The sequence below is a fragment of the Notolepis coatsorum genome (assembly GCF_963971535.1).
Source record: "Notolepis coatsorum genome assembly, chromosome: 12".
Classification (NCBI taxonomy): Eukaryota; Metazoa; Chordata; class Actinopteri; order Aulopiformes; family Paralepididae; genus Notolepis; species Notolepis coatsorum.
In genome coordinates, this window is record NC_140176.1 from 106,640,670 (window position 1) to 106,662,438 (window position 21,769).

Below are 21,769 nucleotides of genomic sequence, written 5' to 3' on the forward strand. Positions count from 1 at the left end.
CGGACTTTTAATCATTTTGTTTTGCAATAATAATTGTTTTTGTATGTTTTTTTTTGTGTGGACCCCAGGAAGACTAGCTGGTTGCTATGGCACCATGCTAATGGGGATCCGTAATCAAATCAAATCAAATCATTCAAATGGCTATAATAGTACTGGCAGCTTTCTACACAATAGGCTTTCACCACCCTATCAAAAACACACAGTTGAGGTACACTGGACCTGGGCAACGTGATTAAGTATACAGACTAAAGTATGCATTCTTTATTATAGATATAGTCATCGCGGCCTGGAACTCAACCATATGGTCGACTGAACAGGGCACAGTGCAAGACGAGAGGTCAGAGCTCTCAAGATCTGTTTGAACAGGAAATTCCTCCAAAATCGTCACATTAACTCCACTAGTTTGAGACCATTTCATTGACCTAGCAATTCCTTGACCAACCATCTTGTTTGTAATCATTTGGGCTGAAATATGATTTCGTGTGTGTGTGTGAGAGAGAGAGAGTGATATGTTTATTTCATAGTACAGTTCATGAGGGCAGGTCTGATGTGGTCATATAGCGCCCCCACGTGGCACAAGGCAGCACTTCACAGAGGAGCCATTAGATTGGACCAACGGGGAATAATTGCATTATTTAAAAATAAAATGTTCCATTTGAAATCAGAGATCAGAGAGATCAGATCAGAGATCAGAGATTTGATTTGCCATGTATGGACGAATCCACATTGGAATATACAGGTACAGAGCAACACTGTGGGCTAGATCCACACCTGGGTGACAATATTGTCACAAGGAAAGATGAAATTACATACCTAGGTTCCATCCTAGAGGCAAATATTTGCTGTGACAAAATGGCATCCAAAGTAATAAAAAAAAGTCAACCAACAAACTAGATTCTTGTACCGGATCTCCTCTCTGGTAAACAAGAATACCCTGAAGACTCTGGCAGGAGCACTCATTCAAGGGTACTACGACTATGCTTGCACCTCATGGTACCAAAGCACCTCAAAGGCACTAAAAACAAGATTACAAACATCTCAAAACAAACTGGTCAGACTACTACTTGACCTTACCCCCAGAACCCACCTCACCCCTGCCCACTTTGACAACCTAGGATGGCTTAGAGTAGACGACAGAGTACAGCAACTTGCAATGGGCCTGGTCTACAAGATACACTATAGAACTAAGGTACCCATGTACATGTCAAAATACTTCCCAAAGGTCAGTGAATACCACGACCACAACACCAGAGGGAGCTCCACAAATCATGTTAAACCCAGATTCGGCTCAAACAAGGGACTAAACACGTTTCACAATTATGCCACATCAATGTGGTTTGATTTATTGATTGATTGATTGATTGATTGATTGATTGATTGATTGATTGATTGATTGATTGAAAACTTTATTAACAGATTGCAGAATGGGTACAGTAGCTCAATACATACAATTGTTAAGGGGATGCAGACCAGAGAAAGACTTTCGTCTTGTTTACATCAGGGTCCCCCATTTTCAATTCATCATATGACACACACGACTATTATGGTTAGCAGGTAAGTGGGAGTTCCAGTTGTCGAGGAAGGAGACGGAGAAGTGTTTACTCTTCAAAACAAGGTTAACTCTTTATTTAAGAGAACAAGAGTAAAATGATGATGACAGAACAGAGACTTGGGTCAGCACTCGTTCAGGCGGTTCTGCTCGTAGTTTCTAGTGAAGCTCTAGCAAAGAACAAGAGACAGAGCAGACATTATAAAGGCACATTCCAAACATTCCAACGTGTCAATTAGTGACAGCCAGAATGACAGCCAGTGACAGCACCCAGATGTGACAGACAATTAGTGCGAGACAGCAAATCAGAAGTGACAAACAATAAGTGTAACCCAAACAACAGGAAGTAAACGAGACAGACAGTAGGGTACTATCCTAAGGAGGATAGGACCCAAAACGTTACAGTATCTCCCCCCGACGAACGGCACCTGACGTTCACTTAGGGGCCTCGGGATGCAGCCGCCGGAAATCATCTATCAGGCTGGGATCTAAAATATCCCGTTGAGGCACCCAAGAACGCTCTTCTACCCCGTACCCCTCCCAATCCACCAAGAACTGAAACCCCCTACCCCTCCGCCTACAACCCAGGATCCTCTGCACCGTATAGACAGGCTGACCATCAATAATGCGGGGCGGAGGGACCGCCAGAAGTGGCGGGGACAAGGGCGATGAGAGGAATGGCTTCAACAGGGACACATGAAACGTCGGATGGACCCTCATAGAGGCCGGAAGGCGTAGCCTGTAAGCCACAGGGTTCACCCGACGTACCACTTTAAAGGGGCCTATAAAGCGAGGAGCCAGCTTCCTGGACTACACCCGGAGAGGGAGATCACGGGTGGAAAGCCAAACCCGCTGTCCAGGACGGAAAACCGGAGCCGGACGACGCTTACGGTTAGACTGCCGCTGAGCCGTAACCGAAGCCTTCTGCAGCGCCGCCCGTACCCTGTTCCACGTCCTGCGACAACGAGCCACATGTGCCTGGGCCGACGGCACCTCAGCCTCCTGCTCCTGTTCGGGAAACAGAGGAGGTTGAAAACCTATTGACACTGAAAGGGAGACATACCAGTAGAGGAGGAGAGGAGGGTATTATGCGCGTACTCAGCCCAGGCCAACCTCCTACTCCACAGACACCCGGCAACGTAGCATCTCAGGACACCCTCCAAATCCTGGTTGACGCGCTCTGTCTGCCTGTTCGACTGCGGATGGAACCCAGACGACAGGCTGACGGAGGCGCAGAGGCCGGCGGCGAACGCCTTCCAGAACCTGGAGGCGAACTGAGGGTCCCGGTCAGACACAATATCCACTGGAAGCCCATGGACCCGAAAGACGTGCTGCACCACCAGGTCAGCCGTCTCCCGAGCCGAGGGAAGCTTGGGAAGGGGAATGAAGTGGGCCGCCTTGGAGAACCGGTCCACCACCACCAGGATGGCAGTGAACCCATCCGACAGGGGAAGGCCGGAAATAAAATCCAGGGATATGTGCGACCAGGGACGTTTGGGAATAGGAAGCGGACGGAGAAGACCCGCCGGTGCACGGCGAGAGGTCTTACTGCGCGCGCACACCGGGCAGGCAGACACAAAGGAACGCATATCCCCCTCCTCTGTTGGCCACCAAAACCTCCTACGGATAAACTCCAGGGTTCTGGTGGCCCCAGGGTGGCCGGTGAGAGAGGATGTATGCGCCCACTGCAGCAGGCGCGAGCGTGCCGCCTTGGGTACATACATCCGGCCCGGAGGACCCCCACCGGGATCGGGCTCCGGTGCCTGAGCCGATCTTACCAGCCTATCTATGCCCCATGACACGGGTGCCAAAATCAAGGCCTGTGGAACAATAGGGTGGGGCTTCTCCTCTCGACCCGGAAGATCAAACTGACGTGACAGGGCGGCAGGTTTGACGTTCTTGGAACCGGGTCGATAGGAGATGGAAAATCGAAATCGAGTGAAGAATAACGCCCACCTGGCCTGGCGAGCGTTAAGGCGTTTAGCCCCTTGGATGTAAGCCAAGTTCTTATGATCAGTCCAAACAATGAAAGGATGTGCCGCCCCCTCTAACCAATGTCTCTATTCCTCCAGTGCCAACTTGATTGCCAACAACTCCCGATTACCCACGTCGTAGTTACGCTCAGCCGGAGACAGCCGGCGTGAAAAGAAGGCGCAAGGATGCACCTTACCATCCTTTAAACACCTCTGAGAGATCACCCCTCCCACCGTGGTGTCGGAGGCATCCACCTCCACAATGAACGGAGCCTCTGCATCGTGGCGGATCAGTACAGGGGCGGAGGTAAATCGACGTTTGAGGTTGCAGAAGGCCGACTCTGCCCTAGGCGGCCATTCAAAGCCAGGGAGAGAGAACTTAGTGAGAGCTGTTAAGGGATTGACTAAGGCGCTAAAATTGCGAATAAAACGCCTGAAAAAATTTGCAAAGCCCAAAAACCGTTGTAACTCCTTGAGCGACGAAGGCCGTGGCCAATCCAAGACTGCACTCACCTTGGCTGGATCCATGCGAAGATCACCCTTCATCAACACAAAGCCCAGGAAGGAAACGGTGTCAGTGTGAAACACACACTTCTCTGCCTTAACAAATAGTTGATGCTTAAGGAGACGATGAAGAACCTCACGAACGTGCAGTTGGTGTTGCACCATATCGCGATTAAAAATTAGGATGTCATCTAAGTACACAAACACTGACACCCCAATTAAATCCTGCAGCACGTCGTTGACCAGGGCTTGGAAAACTGCCGGAGCATTAGCTAAACCAATAGGCATGACCAAATACTCACAATGCCCATTATGAGTATTAAATGCAGTCTTCCACTCGTCTCCTTCTCTAATCCTGACCAAGTTGTATGCATTACGTAAGTCAAGTTTAGAAAAGACCCGTGTAAGCACTCAAAGGCGGTGTCCATGAGAGGCAAAGGGTAACGGTTCTTGATGGAAACGTCGTTCAACCCCCTATAATCTATGCACGGCCGCTGACCCCCATCCTTTTTTGCCACGAAAAAGTAGCCAGCGCCTGCAGGGGATGTGGACGGTCGGATATGCCCCGCGGACAGTGCCTCTTGAATATAAGTGTTCATGGATACTGTCTCCGGGCGAGAGAGAGAGAACATCCACCCACGGGGTGGAGAAGCACCAGGTAGAAGATCAATGGGGCAGTCGTAAGGTCTATGAGGCGTTAGTGCGTTAGCATGCGTCTTACTAAAAACGTCCGCCAGGTCAAAATAGACCGCAGGCACACCTGCTAAATCAGGGTTGGGAGATAATACAGAATCTGCAACGTTCACCGTCATCCTGGAGAGGGACAAAAGAGGGGGTGGGAGAGGGGCGGATGAACTCTCGCCAGCGTCAGCCCTGATGCCGCTTCCCATGGAGAGTTCACCCGTAGCCCAATTAATGCACAACAAGCCAAGGGTGACCTAAAACAATTTCAGAGTGAGGAGACATGACAACATAAAATTGTAAATACTCCCAATTGTTACCCGCCATCTGAACCCGCAGCTGCCCGGTGTGCTGAGTAATAACTCCACTACCAAGTGGTTGACCGTCTAACGACCGGACTGGAATAGGTACATCTAGAGTCTCTAAAGGAACCCCCCACTCTAAAGCCACACCCACATGAATCAAGTTGCCCGCAGCCCCTGAATCCACCAAAGCCCTGGTCGTTTTAAGAGAATCCCCCCACCCAACAGTGACATCAAAAAACGTGCGTGTGTCATCCATGACCGGAGAGAAGTGCCCACCTGCTAATACCTTCCCTAGGTCTAGCGGGCCCCTCCGTTTCCCGAGAACCCCCGACAGGTAGCAACACGACGCCTCGCTGTCAGCTTCTCGCTGACCCGCCTCTGTCTCTCCGCGTCAGAGAGGCTCAGAGCGCCCAGCTGCATCGGCTCGTCGTCACCCCGGTGCTCTCTCGTAGGATGGTATGCCGGCCGTTTAACACCAGAAGAGGGGCGGAAGAGTACCTGTGACGAAGCCTCCCTCTCGCGCTCCCTCTCCCGATGCCGATTGTCCATCCTTATGGCCAGGTTGATCAGGTGGTCCAGGTGCTCGGGTAGCTCTCGTGTTGACAACTCGTCCTGCATACGCACAGAGAGCCCATGCAAGAAATGGACACAGCAGGGGATCTCTGGCCAGGCCGCCTCTCGAGCTACAATGCGGAAGTCAATGGCGTAATCTGCTATAGCGCGAATGCCTTGCCGGCAGGACATAAGTCGACCGCCGGCTTCATAAATGGAAATCACCCTGGATGTATCGAACACGTGACGTAACTCCAGGGTGAAGGCATCCACACTGCGACAGACTACAGACCCACTCTCCCATTCCGCTGTAGCCCAACTGAGAGCACGGCCTGTGAGGAGGGTGATGATATACGCTACCCGAGACACATCAGTGGGAAAAGTACGAGGCTGCAGTTGGAATATGAGAGAGAACTGAGCGATGAACTCACAACACCCTGCTGGAGCCCCTCCACAGAGATCTGGCGGCGGCAGACGTGGCTCCCGGTATTCCTCACGACCCACAGGATACATCAACTCTCCTTCCCCGCCGATCGGTGAAGCTCCCGACGCTGATCTCATCGTGGATGCCGCATCAGCGGCTGCAGAGCGGGCCTCGTTAACCGCAGTTAACGCTGTATCAGCTGTTTCCTGGGATACGATGGATAGGTCTCCCAGTCGACCCAGCTCGACTCCAACAGCCATCTGACGATCGAGCAGAATCCTCAGCTGGTCCCGCAGAGCTACCATCTCGTCCCGCATCTCCTCGGTGGAACTCATGTTTTGGCTAGAGCTCCTGTTACGGTTAGCAGGTAAGTGGGAGTTCCAGTTGTCGAGGAAGGAGACGGAGAAGTGTTTACTCTTCAAAACAATGTTAACTCTTTATTTAAGAGAACAAGAGTAAAATGATACAGAACAGAGAGTTGGGTCAGCACTCGTTCAGGCGGTCCTGCTCGTAGTTTCTAGTGAAGCTCTAGCAAAGAACAAGAGACAGAGCAGACATTATAAAGGCACATTCCAAACATTTCAACGTGTCAATTAGTGACAGCCAGAATGACAGCCAGTGACAGCACCCAGATGTGACAGACAATTAGTGTGAGACAGCAAATCAGAGGGGTGGGTGGGGGACACTGTACAAGAAAAACTGTACATTGGAATATTGATGACCATACTTGGTAATTTACTGTACATTGGAGGGGGTTGGGTTAGGACATTTACAGGGGCCAGTTTTGAATTGCAGTCTTCCGTAGGTGTTCTTTGAGAGTGGTTTTGAAAGTGGGTAGTGATTCACATTCCTTTACAGCTTTGGGTAGGGCATTCCACATAGATGTGGCATAATAGCGAAACGTGTTTAGTCCCTTGTTTGAGCCGAATCTGGGTTTAACATGATTTGTGGAGCTCCCTCTGGTGTTGTGATCGTGACCTTTGGGAAGTATTTTGACATGTACATGGGTACCTTGGTCGTGTAGTGTATCTTGTAGACCAGGCCCATTGCAAGTTGCTGTACTTTGTCGTCTACTCTAAGCCATCCTAGGTTGTCAAAGTGGGCAGGGGTGAGGTGGGTTCTAGGAGTAAGGTCAAGCAGTAGTCTGACCAGTTTGTTTTGAGATGTTTGTAATTTTGTTTTTAGCGCCTTTGAGGTGCTTTGGTACCATGAGGTGCAAGCATAGTCATAGTACCCTTGAATGAGTGCTCCTGCCAGAGTCTTCAGGGTATTCTTGTTTACCAGAGAGGAGATCCGGTGCAAGAATCGAGTTTGTTGGTTGACTTTTTTTATTACATTGGATGCCATTTTGTCACAGGAAAGATTAGCCTCTAGGATGGAACCCAGGTAGGTAATTTCATCTTTCCTTGTGACAATATTGTCACCCACTGTAACTGAGAAGCCGTCGGTCTTGCTGAGTTTGTTATTTGAACCGAAGAGAATGGACTCTGTTTTGCCCATGTGTAATGATAGTTTGTTATCAGCGAGCCATATGCAGATTTTGCCGGGTTGCAGAGTTTGAGGGTTTTTTCAACCTGTAACTTGTTCTTGTCAGAGACCAGCAGGGCTGAGTCGTCCGCAAACAGGAACAAGTTGCAGTCACAAGCTGACGACATGTCATTTGCATAAATTAGGAACAGTAGCAGTCCTGCTACTTCCTTGTGGAACACCACAGCTCACTGGGAGGGGGGGGGGGGGGGATAGGGTACCGTTTACCTCCACCATCTGTTCTCTCCCCTCCATGTAGGATTGCATCCAGCTCACTGATAGACTATCAAAACCAATTGCTTTTAGCTTGTCAATCAGAATGGTGTGATTGACAGTGTTGAAGGCCTTTTGTAGGTCCAGCATGACCATGCCGCAGTATTTGCCCGCGTCCACCTCTTGTTTGATGTGGTCGTTTAAATAGAGAAGGCATGTGTCAGTGGAGTGGGATGTTCTGAAGCCAGATTGGAATTCGTAGATTCGATTTTTTCCGCAAGGTACTTTTCGACCTGTTCGTATACTATTTTTTCCATGACTTTCGAGATGGAGGTAAGGATAGAAACAGGGCGGTAGTTGCCTGGGTCTAATTTACTGCCCTTTTTGTGCAGGGGTGTTACTCTCGCAATTTTGAAGTCCTTGGGGACGTGTCCCTGTTTTATGGAGAGGTTTATTATGTGTGTGATGACTGGGGTGATGGCGGCTGCTGAGTCTCTGAGGAATTTGAAGGGGATGTTGTCATGGCCGGTGGCCTTGTTCGGTTGGAGGGCGCTCAGTTTTTTGAGTACCTCATCTGTTGTTACCATTTCCAGTTTGAAGTCGTCTTTGTGGACCCCTAGGTTCTTGTAGTATGCTACTATGTGTTCTACCCCATAATGCCCTGAGTGGGAGGGTAGTTTGTTTACCAGTGTTGTGGCTATGTTTGTGAAGAAAGTGGAACGCCCTACCCACAGCTGTAAAGGAATGTGAATCCCTACCCACATTCAAAACCGCTCTAAAAGAGCACCTACGGGAGGCTGCAATTCGAAACTGGCCACCGTAAATGTCCAAACCCCCCCACCCCCTCCTAATAGACAGTCTCCTCCCCACCGTATGTATATATTCTCTCCCAACCGTATGTATATTTCTCTCCCACCCACCCACCCCCTCCTAATGTACAGTCTCCTCCCCACCGTATGTATATATTCTCTCCCCACCGTATGTATATTTCTCTCTCTCCCACCCACCCACCCCCTCCTAATACAGTCTCCTCCCCATCATATGTATATACTCTGTGTCAGGATCTATGGGTAACAGTACTGTATATTTGCACATCATATATGTCACAAATGTAACAGTACTATATACCTGTATGTCATGTATGTCCCTATGCCATAAATGTCATGATGTCATGTATGCTGTGTATGTCATAAATGTCACTATGAATTGAAAATGGGGGACCCTGATGTAAACAAGACAAACGTCTTTCTCTGGTCTGCATCCCCTTAACAATTGTGTGTATTGAGCCGTACTGTATTGTACCCATTCTGCAATCTGTTAATACAATTTTCATTAAATCAATCACTGTGCAGATTGATTGATTGAATGAACATTTTATTAACAGATTGCAGAATGGGTACAATACAGTACGGCTCAATACACACAATTGTTTAGGGGGGATGCAGACCAGAGAAATACTTTCGTCTTGTTTACATCAGGGTCCCCCATTTTCAATTCATAATGAATTGTAAGTAAGGGTGCAACTAGCACCATGCAATCCATTCTTTGTGGATCTGTGTCTACAACTAATCCAATACAGGAGCAGAGTAGAAACAGTAAAAAAAATAAAAATAAAAAAAACATACAGACAGACAGTATAAAACGACAAATGTTAAGATAAATGCTTGATATCAACATCCCCCTAAAGTGCATATCATAGTAAAGTGCATAATAATGCATAGAGGCACAATTTACAGTAAAAGTGCATATAACCAAAGTGCGTGATGCACAGACACACAGAAACAGCACTTCCACAACCTGACTAATAACACACCAAAATAAAATAGGATAATATACATATCTAGCCTTTGGAGTTATTCAGGCTGCGCACAGCACTGGGGAAGAAACTCTTAGTAAACCGAGAGGTAGAGCATGTGATAGAGCGGTAGCGTCTGCCCGAGGGGAGGGGGACAAAGAGGCCTGCGGCTGGGTGACCAAAGGGGTCGTTGATAATGCCAGAGGAAAGCAGCCTAGCACCATAGATCTCTTCTAGTGCAATCATAATGCCAACATTACTCCCCTAACAGAAAGTGTAAGTGTGCAAATGTAATCAGGCTCCTACTATCCTTAAAAGGGGAATACCACTCTGCTCTCTTGCTTTACTGCAGAGTAAAATGATAGCTCTGTACATATCAGCCCAGAGAACTAGTCCAAACCTACAGTGGACGCTTAGCCAGCTTCTAGCTTTAGAAAGGACAACACTAGGGTTGGGTAACTAGGTACGTTTAAGGGGACCGACCGAATTACATCGGTGTGTAATATAATATACTATACAAGAGGGAGCCTTTTCCACAAATATATATATATTACTGCCCCGTCTCTTGGGTCTTTGGAAAGACCAGTCGAGGTCAGAGGATAATATTTACTGAGGATGATGTTGATATTTAAACATTTACAAATATAATACATGATCATGTGATTTAACAATAAATAACTCAAATGTTCTAAATAAATAACAATGTTGAAATTGAGAAGTTTGGATTTATTTCTTTTTTTTAACTGAAATGAAATGTTTTGTACCAAAAAAAGGCATCGATACCGAACTCCCAGAACCAGTGCCCAGTGTTCCCCCTGAAAGAAATGTCAGCAGCGGTGCTGTGCTGCCGGATTCCATATTTGTGCGTGCGCAATGTGCACGTGCCGCCGGAATCCATATTGGCGCACGATGCTCATGTTCATGTTGATGGAGGTTATTCATGTTCATGGAGTCATGTGTGTTTGAATTTGCTAGGATGTTTGTTGGTGTGTCCGCTGACACTAGGAGTGCTCTGGAGGCCCAGGTAGCTGACACTAGGAGTGCTCTGGAGGCCCAGGTAGCTGACACTAGAGGTGCTCTGGAGGCCCAGGTAGCTGACACTAGGAGTGCTCTGGAGGCCCAGGTAGCTGACACTAGAGGTGCTCTGGAGGCCCAGGTAGCTGACACTAGAGGTGCTCTGGAGGCCCAGGTAGCTGACACTAGGAGTGCTCTGGAGGCCCAGGTAGCTGACACTAGAGGTGCTCTGGAGGCCCAGGTAGCTGACACTAGGAGTGCTCTGGAGGCCCAGGTAGCTGACACTAGGAGTGCTCTGGAGGCCCAGGTAGCTGACACTAGAGGTGCTCTGGAGGCCCAGGTAGCTGACACTAGGAGTGCTCTGGAGGCCCAGGTAGCTGACACTAGGAGTGCTCTGGAGGCCCAGGTAGCTGACACTAGAGGTGCTCTGGAGGCCCAGGTAGCTGACACTAGAGGTGCTCTGGAGGCCCAGGTAGCTGACACTAGGAGTGCTCTGGAGGCCCAGGTAGCTGACACTAGAGGTGCTCTGGAGGCCCAGGTAGCTGACACTAGGAGTGCTCTGGAGGCCCAGGTAGCTGACACTAGGAGTGCTCTGGAGGCCCAGGTAGCTGACACTAGGAGTGCTCTGGAGGCCCAGGTAGCTGACACTAGGAGTGCTCTGGAGGCCCAGGTAGCTGACACTAGGAGTGCTCTGGAGGCCCAGGTAGCTGACACTAGGAGTGCTCTGGAGGCCCAGGTAGCTGACACTAGGAGTGCTCTGGAGGCCCAGGTAGCTGACACTAGGAGTGCTCTGGAGGCCCAGGTAGCTGACACTAGGAGTGCTCTGGAGGCCCAGGTAGCTGCATATTTGTACACTGCAAAAAACTTAATATTTTTTTCATTATCAAATATTTTTTATTTTTCCATTTTAAACATAAAACAAGGCAACACAATACAGTAATAATAATAACAAGACAATATACAGCAAACTTCATAGTCATCAGTGTGCTTGTCTTGCTCGAAAAAGAGATCTTTGATCTCAAGTGACTACCTGGTAAAATAAAGGTAAAACAAATTATATTTTTTTTTAATATTTTTTTTTGCATTCGACTAAGAGGTTGGCAGTCGACTACGGCTCCTTTCGATCGATTAGTCGACTATTCGACTAATAGGGGTCAGCCCTAATATAATGTAATATAATAATAATAAGTATAATATAATGTAGCTCCCATTTGAATAATATATATATTATGTCTAAAAACATGACATTTAGAAGTCTTAAAATATATATTTTTAAATTTAAATAAAAATAAATGTAAAATAATAATGTTTTTTATATAGCACCATTCATACAGATTGCAGCTCAAAGTGCTTTACACAAAAAACTAAACAAAGGGATAAAAAAAGAAGAAGAAAATAATTACAATCACTCCATAACTAAGGATGGAAATTATAAAAAAAAATTATGTAATAGGACTATTTATTGTTGATTCTATGCAAATCTTCACATCTTAAACAATCAAGTCAACTGAAGAGGCAGTTTCTTCTCTCGTTACTATTTGCCATGAGGTCTTCAGGCCCTCAATAGTCGTCTGCCGCTCCTCCTCAGAAAACACTTTCATGGCCCCCTGCTTCTTGCACTCTTTGACGTAGTCGTCATGCCCCTCCTGAGCCCTCATCGTCTCCTCTTTGACGTGGTCGTCATGCCCCTCCTGAGCCCTCATCGTCTCCTCTTTGACGTGGTCGTCATGCCCCTCCTGAGCCCTCATCGTCTCCTCTTTGACGTGGTCGTCATGCCCCTCCTGAGCCCTCATCGTCTCCTCTTTGACGTGGTCGTCATGCCCCTCCTGAGCCCTCATCGTCTCCTCTTTGACGTGGTCATCATGCCCCTCCTGAGCCCTCATCGTCTCCTCTTTGACGTGGTCGTCATGCCCCTCCTGAGCCCTCATCGTCTCCTCTTTGACGTGGTCGTCATGCCCCTCCTGAGCCCTCATCGTCTCCTCTTTGACGTGGTCATCATGCCCCTCCTGAGCCCTCATCGTCTCCTCTTTGCGCTGCAGGAGGTACTCGGGTGTCTCTCCATAGTCCTTTCACTTTATGTACTTCGGGACGAGGCCTGAATTTTCAAGTGGCTGCTTGTGTCCCATTTTGGTGTCAGCAGCGTAGGCTGGCTGCGGCCTCCTTGCCACCGCCATTACATTTTCAATGACGTTTGTCTTTATGAAATCCTTTTTTGTGCGAATGCCCATAAGTGGGTGGTCTGTTCTCAAAGGAACATCAGGTTTCCTCATGGTGCCGCTGTTATTATTCAGTTTTGAACATGGTTTCTTCTCAGGAAGATCTGGCTCCTTGGAATGCTTGACCAGGTATTTCTCTGGGGATGGCACGTCTACCTTCGCTGGTCCCATTGTCCGCATTGCATCCTTCAAGTTTCAAGTTTCAAGTTTCTTTAATAGTTGTCATACAGAAGTACAGAATACTTTTGTACAAAATGCTTCTTACTGTTGCGCTCCAGAGACTGTGCATGACAAGATAAGTATGAAATAAAAACATAGTAAAAATTAGAAGAAAAAAAAGAGGTCACAGTGTTCAGTTTAGACATATGTACAATGTTCGTAGACGTAGTTACCATACAATATACAATACTGTGCAGTGTACTAATATACAATACTATATAGTGCAAGGCATAAATGGACGAGGTGCAGTTTAGGTACAATTCACAGTAGGTGTACGAGTTGTAGTGCAAATCCTTTATCAATAAATATAAAGTGTAAGTGTGTTTGTGTGATCTAAAGTGTGGAGAGTGGGTGCTGCAGTGTGTTGTTTGTTTGAGTGAGTGTGTGTGTGCGTGTGGGTGTGTGTGCTGTGTGCATTTGATGGTTGTTGCATAGTGATTATTGTTCGTTTAGCGATTATTGTTCGTTTAGCAGCCTGATGGCCTGGGGATAGAAGCTCCTTCTGAGTCTTTCTGTGCTCGCCATAAGACTCCGGTATCGCTTGCCTGACGGCAGCAGTTCAAAGAGGCAGTTGTTCGGGTGGCTCGAGTCCTTAATAATTCTCTTAGCCTTCCCCTTGCACCGCTTGTTGTAAATGTTCTGGAGGGTGGGAAGCCCCCCTCTAATTGTGCGTTCGGCTGAACGTGTCACTCTTTGTAGTCTGCTACGGTCTTGTGCAGTGCTATTCCCAAACCAGGAGGTGATGTTGCCGGTCAGGATGCTCTCTATTGTACATGAGTAGAAGTTCCTAAGGATCTTCTGACTGACTTGGAACTTCCTTAGGCGCCTGAGGAAGTAGAGGCGTTGTCGTGCCTTCTTCACAACACTGTCAATGTGTGTGGTCCATGTCAAGTCCTCGGATATGTGGGCTCCGAGGTACTTGAAACTGTTCACTCTCTTTAACTTACTCTCATGCACAACTGTTGGTCTAAACCTGGATATATGCCTTGGTGGTTTCTGTATTTTAACCTCCTCCTTTGGAACGAGGAGCTCAGCAGAGACCGGTTCGCTCTTGGTGTGGATGTTCGACTCGATCACAGATCGATTGCAGTCTCTGCTGAGCTTTACATTTTTATTTATTTTAACGTTAGAAAAAATAACTTTAATTGAAGCAACATTATATTCTGAACACAAAAAAAGGAAATGTAAATAATGAAAGGTCTATGATGATGACACCACAGGCATAGTCACCGTCAGAATCTGTGTGATAGTGTTGTACTGGGCCATGCTGTCCTCCTGGTGGACGAGGAAGGGATGGAAGATGTCCAGGTGGTAGAGATATGGACGGGCCGTCAGAACCAGGCGGTCCTCGCCTACATCCAGAACCAGGGAACGACACGACAACAACACCCCAGGCAGTTGTATCTCTGCTATGAGGTACTCTGGATCACCAGCAGGGGGCTCCACCAGCAAACTAAACGCCGGTCTTCTGGAAGAGGCAGCAGGGAGCTCTTGAGGCTGCAGCTCTTGGATGACCGGCTTGCCCTTGGTGCGGATGTTCTGCTCGATCACAGATCCAAAGAACTTCCTGTTCTTCAGAACCTTGCAGTCTCTGCGGAGCTCCAGACTGTACTTGTTCTCAAGGCCCTCGAGAGAGACCAGCAGGAGGAACTGCAGGAACAGAGGATCCTCCTGGCACTTCTGGAAGAAGCTTTGATTGACGACCACATCATAGACAGTGCATCCCTGGGAACGGTGGTCGACCTCTGTGTGCGGCTCTCCGAGGCTCATGGCCACCCTGTAGCTGGTGGGCTCCTCTGATTGGAGCAGCTCCACAAGCTCCTCCTTGGAGATGTCCTGAGGGGGCGGGACAGCGGCTGATTGGCAGATGTTGATGAAGACTTTCTGCTTGTCCGACAGCGACAGAGTCTTCACACACAGGCCAGGTTGTGGACGAATAACGATGGAGTCTGGATGTTCACTCTGAATCTTTCCCATCGTCTGTAACCGCAACTGTTGGTACAACTCCTCCTCCTGCTGCTGCTGATCCAGCTCTGAGTTGAGAAGAGATGAGTCTGTTGCCATGGCTACTGTTTGCAGCCTATACTGCCGACAGATGTTGTTGTACTCCTGTTGTTGATAATCAACTTCCTGGTTTCCCCTGACGTCGAGTGAGGTTGTAGATGCTCTCTGGTGGATACAGAGTAGTCAACATCCTGACTGGTCAAATATAATATAACATAATGCGGGGGGATCAAAAAACCAATGATAGCTAGCAAGTCTAGCTTGTCGGTATTGCATCCGATGCTTTGTTTGTGAAATCCTGTAACATCACAAATGTTCTAGAATGTGCTATTATGACATCATACACCATTCTAGAAAATTTGTGATGTCACAGTATGATGTCATAATAGAAAATTCTAGAACATTTGTGATGTTACAGTATGATGTCATAAAAGGACATTCTAGAACATTTGTGATGGTCATACTGTGTAACGCACTTTGAGCTGCAATCTGTATGAATGGTGCTATATAAATAACATTATTATTTTACATTTATTTTAATTTACATTTAAAAATATAGACATAATATATATATTATTCAAAAGGGAGCTAAATATATTATACTTTATTATTATATTACATTATATTAGGGCTGACCCCTATTAGTCCTATTAGTCGAATAGTCGACTAATCGATCGAAAGGAGCCATAGTCGACTGCCAACCTCTTAGTCGAATGCTGAGTGGGAAAAGGGGACCAAGGGTAGGCACTATTTCTCTCTGCAGCCTCGGGTCAAAATCAACGTGGGTAGCAGTTGTTGATGGCAGTGATGTACTCCTGCAGGGAGGAGCCTGCCTCGGCCTCCATCTCCTGGATCTTCTTCAGCCCTCCGCTGATCACGAAGAGACGTCAGGCCTTACTGTCGTGGGGCAGAACCTTGCTGATCTGGCAGACCACGTGTCTGAGAGCAAACCTGCGTTATACCTTACAATGATGTCAGTAAAATCCACCAACCTTACTTGCCAGTCAAAATCTTATACTCGAAATGGTCATTTAGGACTACTGTCGTTTTCATCATGTTGTGTGGGTGCTTTCAGAGTTTGACAAATAAGAAAAAGTATTTCGTGGTCATGCAAGCATGTTGGTCAAACAATACGTCCTCAAGCTTTTTCATATATTTATATATATCTGGTTGGTCAAAGTCACTGTCCGTCTGGTTGGTCAAAGTCACTATCCGTCTGGTTGGTCAAAGTCACTGCCCGTCTGGTTGGTCAAAGTCACTGCCCCGTCTGGTTGGTCAAAGTCACTGTCCGTCTGGTTGGTCAAAGTCACTGTCCGTCTGGTTGGTCAAAGTCACTGCCCCGTCTGGTTCATCAAAGTCACTGTCCCGTCTGGTTCATCAAAGTCACTGTCCCGTCTGGTTCATCAAAGTCACTGTCCCGTCTGGTTCATCAAAGTCACTGTCCCGTCTGGTTCATCAAAGTCACTGTCCGTCCCTCGCTGCTTCCTCATTTCTTCTTCTCCTCTTCCTTCTTGCCATCCGGCTTGTTTCCTGTCTGGGAGGCCAGGGAGGCCAGGGAGCCCATGGCGCTACGGATGGCCTCGTTGTTGGGGTCGACACCCGGCAGATTCTCTAGGACGCTCTGGAGGAATTCTGGGTCCTGCATCACATCATAGTCATCCTCCTCCATGGCTGATGCTGTGGTATCCATGGGTGCTGCTGTGTCCATGACATACTCTCCTCCTGCGAGAGACATCTGCATGGCGTAGGCTATCTGCTCCTCGTCAGTCATGCTGCTGAAGTCGGGGAGCAGGGCCGCGCCCGCCTCAGGCTGAGACACAGACATCTTCAACAGGGCCTCGTCGGATTCGTCAGCGGTGGATGTGGGTACCCCTGCCTCCGCTACAGAGGCAGCGGCCGCTCTGCGGTCCTCCTCCTCCTGCCTCTGCCTCTGTTCCTCCATGGACACACGTAGGGCCAGGGCCAACTCGGGGTCTGCACCCTGGTCTACGCCGAACTCAAGGTCGCTGGCGCCCAGGCCCATCATGGAGCCTCCCTCACCAGCCAGGATGGGAGAGGGGAGCAGGGCGTCGGCGAGGCTGGACCCCGGGAGGATTGTGACCAGGTGGGAACCCGTACCCTCTTTCCCATTTAAAGTGTTGATGAAGGCAGTCAGCTTCTCTGTGTTCAGCTCCTCTTCGCCAAAGTTGACAATATCCACATTCACCTTCTCTTTCTTCAAGCGCTTTGCTAGTTTAACAAGGTCTTTCTCTGTGTCTTCCACTGGGCTTCCCACAAAAGCAATGATCCTCATCTTGTGGTTTTTTCCTTGTCTATGCTTGAGTGCCATGTGAGCCACCCTGATGCCTGTGCAGAAGCAGATGTAGCCGCGGGGCTGGATTGCGTGGAGTTTGGACATGATGCGGCCCGAGTTCGGGGTCAACGTGGTCAGGACCTGACAGTTATTTGCCATAGTCATGAGCCCCACGTCGTTCTCTGGGTTGCTGCGAGTTTTGCAGTGGCAGACGAGGTTGACAGCATCTTGCTGAGCCTGTAGTCTCGTAGGGAGAAAGTCTCCATTTCTCATATACTCACTGTTGTCCACGCAGACCATAGTACTTTCAAGCCCCATTTTGAAAACTTCTTTGGTGGGTCCTTAGTTTGTGAAATCTTCTTCTTCTTCTTCTTGTGAATTTCCAGCAGTCTAGACACCTTTCAGCGTATTGCTGCCTAACTATAATCTCCCTCTTCTTAGTTTGTGAAATCCTCTTTCCTGCGTATATATATATATATCACAAATGTTCTAGAATGTGCTATTATGACATCATACAACATTCTAGAACATTTGTGATGTCACAGTATGATGTCATAATAGTACATTCTAGAACATTTGTGTTACAGTATAGAACATTTGTGATGTCACAGTATGTCATAATAGACCATTCTAGAACATTTGTGATGTCACAATATGATGTCATACTGTGTAAAGCACTTTGAGCTGCAATCTGTATGAATGGTGCTATATAAATAACATTATTATTTTACATTTATTTAAATTAAAATTTAAAAATATATATTTTAAGACTTCTAAAGAATGTCATGTTTTTAGACATACTATATATTATTCAAATGGGAGCTAAATACATTATACTTTATTATTATATTACATTATGTTAGGGCTGACCCCTATTAGTCGAATAGTCGACTAATCGATCGAAAGGAGCCGTAGTCGACTGCCAACCTCTTAGTCGAATGCTGAGTGGGAAAAGGGGACCAAGGGGAGGCACTATTTCTCTCTGCAGCCTCGGGTCAAAATCACCGTGGCTGGATATGGGTCTAGGAGCGATAGGATCAAGATGTGTAGATTGAGGCTGGGACATTGTGGGTTGAACAGTACCTTAAGCATTGTGGGAAAACATCCAGATGGGCGGTGTGAGTGTGGAGAGCCTGAAACTGTCAAGCATGTTTTCCTAGAATGTGACAGGTATAGGAAAGAAAGGGAAATCTTTTATAAAAGGTTATCAGAATTGGGAGTTTCTTCTTTCTCTCTAAAATCTTTCTTTGGCCTGAATAATGAGAACCACCAGCTGATCACAGGGGCAGTGCTGACATTTCTGCATGAGGCAGAGTTGTACCAGAGGATATAATGTTATTTTATTTATTATTATTATTATTATTATAATTATTTTATTTTTTGTATGCCTATGCGTATTTAAGTTTTTCTCAATTGTGGGCATAGTGTAGAACTGGGGAGGGCAGTAATATGCCATGTTGCGTCTACACTGCCGGATAAAATAAAGAAGAAGAATTATTATTATTATAACTTTTTTTTATCATTCTTTCCAAAAGAAAAGAAATGCTGCATGTAGCTAGTTAGCTGAACCGTAGCTAGGTAGCCAGCACGCTAAATGCTGCATGTAGCTAGTTAGCTGAACCGTAGCTAGGTAGCCAGCACGCTAAATGCTGTATGTAGCTAGTTAGCTGAACCGTAGCTAGGTAGCCCGGAACACGCTAAATGCTCCGGCGCAGGGCTGACCCTGGTTGAACTGCCTGGGCCGGTCTGTCCGTCGAAGACCGAGGGAACCGCATCGGGCTTCAGCTGATTAGTGGTCTTCTGGACAAACCTCCCATCCTCTTCAAAGACACCCTCAACAACATAATCCGAGGCAATGAAGTGTTCGCTGCAGATCTTCATTCCCTGTCCAACAGGCTGATCGCGCCGTTTGAGTGCAGCCAACAACACGTTTTTTCACTGGTAGTTTGTGGAAATTAACCAACTTTCCTCTCTCTTTCACGCGGTAAAATGAGTTTGAACAGCCGGGAGCAATACAAAAAGAACCACTGCGGTCCCGTTGTTTGGTAGGTAACGTTGCATTTACTGACTGACCTTCAAGACACTCCATGTTTACTAGGCAGCTAACCAGCAGTGTAAGCCAGGAGCCAGACCAAACCATAGCATAGCATCACCGTGATGTCAGCAACAAAATGGCGGCGCACATGTTGATAAATGCTACATAAATGGACATAACAAATAGTTTGTTCTTAGAAACGCCTTATTTTTATAACGTGATTTTTTCTGTGGTTTATCTAAAAACGAATTTGATGCTATGACTATGTTTATATCGCTATGCTTCATCTCCCCTTTAAAAGAGTTTTAGTTAAAGTCAGTAAATGTTTTGCACTTTGAATATTGAACTTTGAGGTACAACCTTAGTTTCATACCTCAGCCTGGTTCCTACCTTGTGTTGTGTTAGTACAGAGTTATGTGTTATATGTTTATTGTTTGCACAATGACTACTTTCACTTTTGGTACTTTAAGTATATTTAGATTACGTCTTTCCTCGTGTTTTTGAAAATATACTGTAGAGATGAAAGCTGCAGCTGCGTGTGGACTGAATGGACGGCAGCAAAGCGTTATGGAAATGCCAGTATGCTGGGTTGTGGCAATAAATTTGACAAATAATAGCTTGCAACGTATTGAAAAAAGAACTATAAACTATAAATTTGTTCATTTTTGAAACCATGAACTTTAGTTCAAATTTTTTTTTTTAACTGAACTAGTTCATTTAAAAATGTGTGAACTGTGAACTGAGCTAGTTCATGTAGAAAATGAACTTTCCCAACACTGATATGAGTATAGCTTTGGGTGCTTCTGAGTAATTCCAGAGAAAGACACGATAATAGCGTTTTAGTGGAATACACTAAACACAGTAATTTTTAGCCTGAGTATCGAATCTTCCTGAAATCAACGCTAGATCATCATTATTATCCTTCCTCATGCAAAAATGAAAAGAGGCCTGGACCGCGGGGCTCCGCCACCGCCTCCTCCCACTCAACGGCACACAGCCACACATACACACACGCACACACACAGCCACATACACACACAGAGACAGCGTCGATCGGGGTAGAAATAAATATCAGATCAACGATCAAATTTATATATAGTGTTCTTACCTTGTATCTGATGTAATGCAAAAGAAATAATCCAATGATCTGATCGCCATTTGAAGTACTGGGCGCGGAGGTCCGTGCCACGTTCAACAGCATTGCATATTGAGGGGGGGGGGGGCAGCCTCGCAGATGTATCTGTTGCAACTATTATTATAAATAATATACATTTTCTTTCAGACTCATAAAGTAAAATATAATACACACACATAGTTAATTGGTGATAACGTTTTGTCTTATTTGTTTTATTTTTCTTTATTGACAATGAAAGTGCAATGCTTGTTCGCCAACAAAACTAATGCAGTTTGTCTTTCAGCACCACGCAAGAGTGGACAGCTCCTGCCAACGTGTTCCAAAACACTGCAGCTGAGCTGAATTGTTTTTGATTATCATTTTTTTTTTTTTTTTTTTTTATTTATCCTTTATTTATCCAGGAATGTCCCATTGAGATACAAGATCTCTTCTTCCAGGGAGTCCTGACCAACACAGCACACAACAAGTTTCAACATAAAACAGGGCATTAAACAAAAAACATACAATTCAAATATAAATACAGATCATTAGAACCAGCTGTGTAATATAGGTGGCACCTCTAACCCCAGCTCACTTCCTGGTAGGAAACCGACTGACGACACTACCACCACAGACTGTAAAAGAGTCAAACATACAACAAGGAACTCGAAAGGACATGAACAAGAGATGGCGATACAGAGAACGTCTCGTCAATGGATACTGGAATCGGTGGAGAAGTGAATACCTGATGGAATTGAGATCTGCTCACGCATCCTCCACAAAGAAAACAACACCACTGAAGGAAGGTGATGTGGTACTGGTGAACGAACACATGTTGCCAAGACAACTCTGGAAAATGGGTAGGATACATGAAGTATTCCCAGGTCGTGATGGCAAAACTAGAAGTTGCTCAATACAGTTACCAGGAAGGAAAATGATCAGACGGCCAATACAGTTATTGTATAACCTTGAGATTAATTGATGAACAGTGTTCATCGGCCGGAGTTTGTTGCAACTATTATTATAAATAATATACATTTTCTTTCAGACTCATAAAGTTAAATATAATACACACACATAGTTAATTGGTGATAACGTTTTGTCTTATTTGTTTTATTTTTCTTTATTGACAATGAAAGTGCAATGCTTGTTCGCCAACAAAACTAATGCAGTTTGTCTTTCAGCACCACGCAAGAGTGGACAGCTCCTGCCAACGTGTTCCAAAACACTGCAGCTGAGCTGAATTGTTTTTGATTATCATTAGAACCAGCTGTGTAATATAGGTGGCGTGCTCTTCGAGCACACAGCATGAAATGAAATGGAAATGAAATGTAATAGGACTTTGAACTGA

At 46.4% G+C, this 21,769-nt stretch overlaps 2 protein-coding genes across 2 annotated transcripts; both read right to left on the minus strand.

The window, feature by feature from the left end:
- Positions 1-14,172: 14,172 nt before the first annotated feature.
- Positions 14,173-15,042, minus strand: LOC311238008 (PIH1 domain-containing protein 1-like; the record flags this gene model as incomplete). The annotated part of the gene is made up of 1 exon (XM_084325976.1): positions 14,173-15,042. Exon 1 carries the CDS (start codon positions 15,034-15,036, stop codon positions 14,173-14,175), a length of 864 nt encoding a protein of 287 aa, XP_084182102.1. The 5' UTR covers positions 15,037-15,042.
- Positions 15,043-16,462: 1,420 nt separating this feature from the next.
- On the minus strand, positions 16,463-17,587 carry LOC311238528 (26S proteasome non-ATPase regulatory subunit 4-like; the record flags this gene model as incomplete). The annotated part of the gene is made up of 1 exon (XM_084326629.1): positions 16,463-17,587. The coding sequence occupies one exon, from the start codon at positions 17,585-17,587 to the stop codon at positions 16,463-16,465; it is 1,125 nt and encodes a 374-aa protein (XP_084182755.1).
- Positions 17,588-21,769: the final 4,182 nt, after the last annotated feature.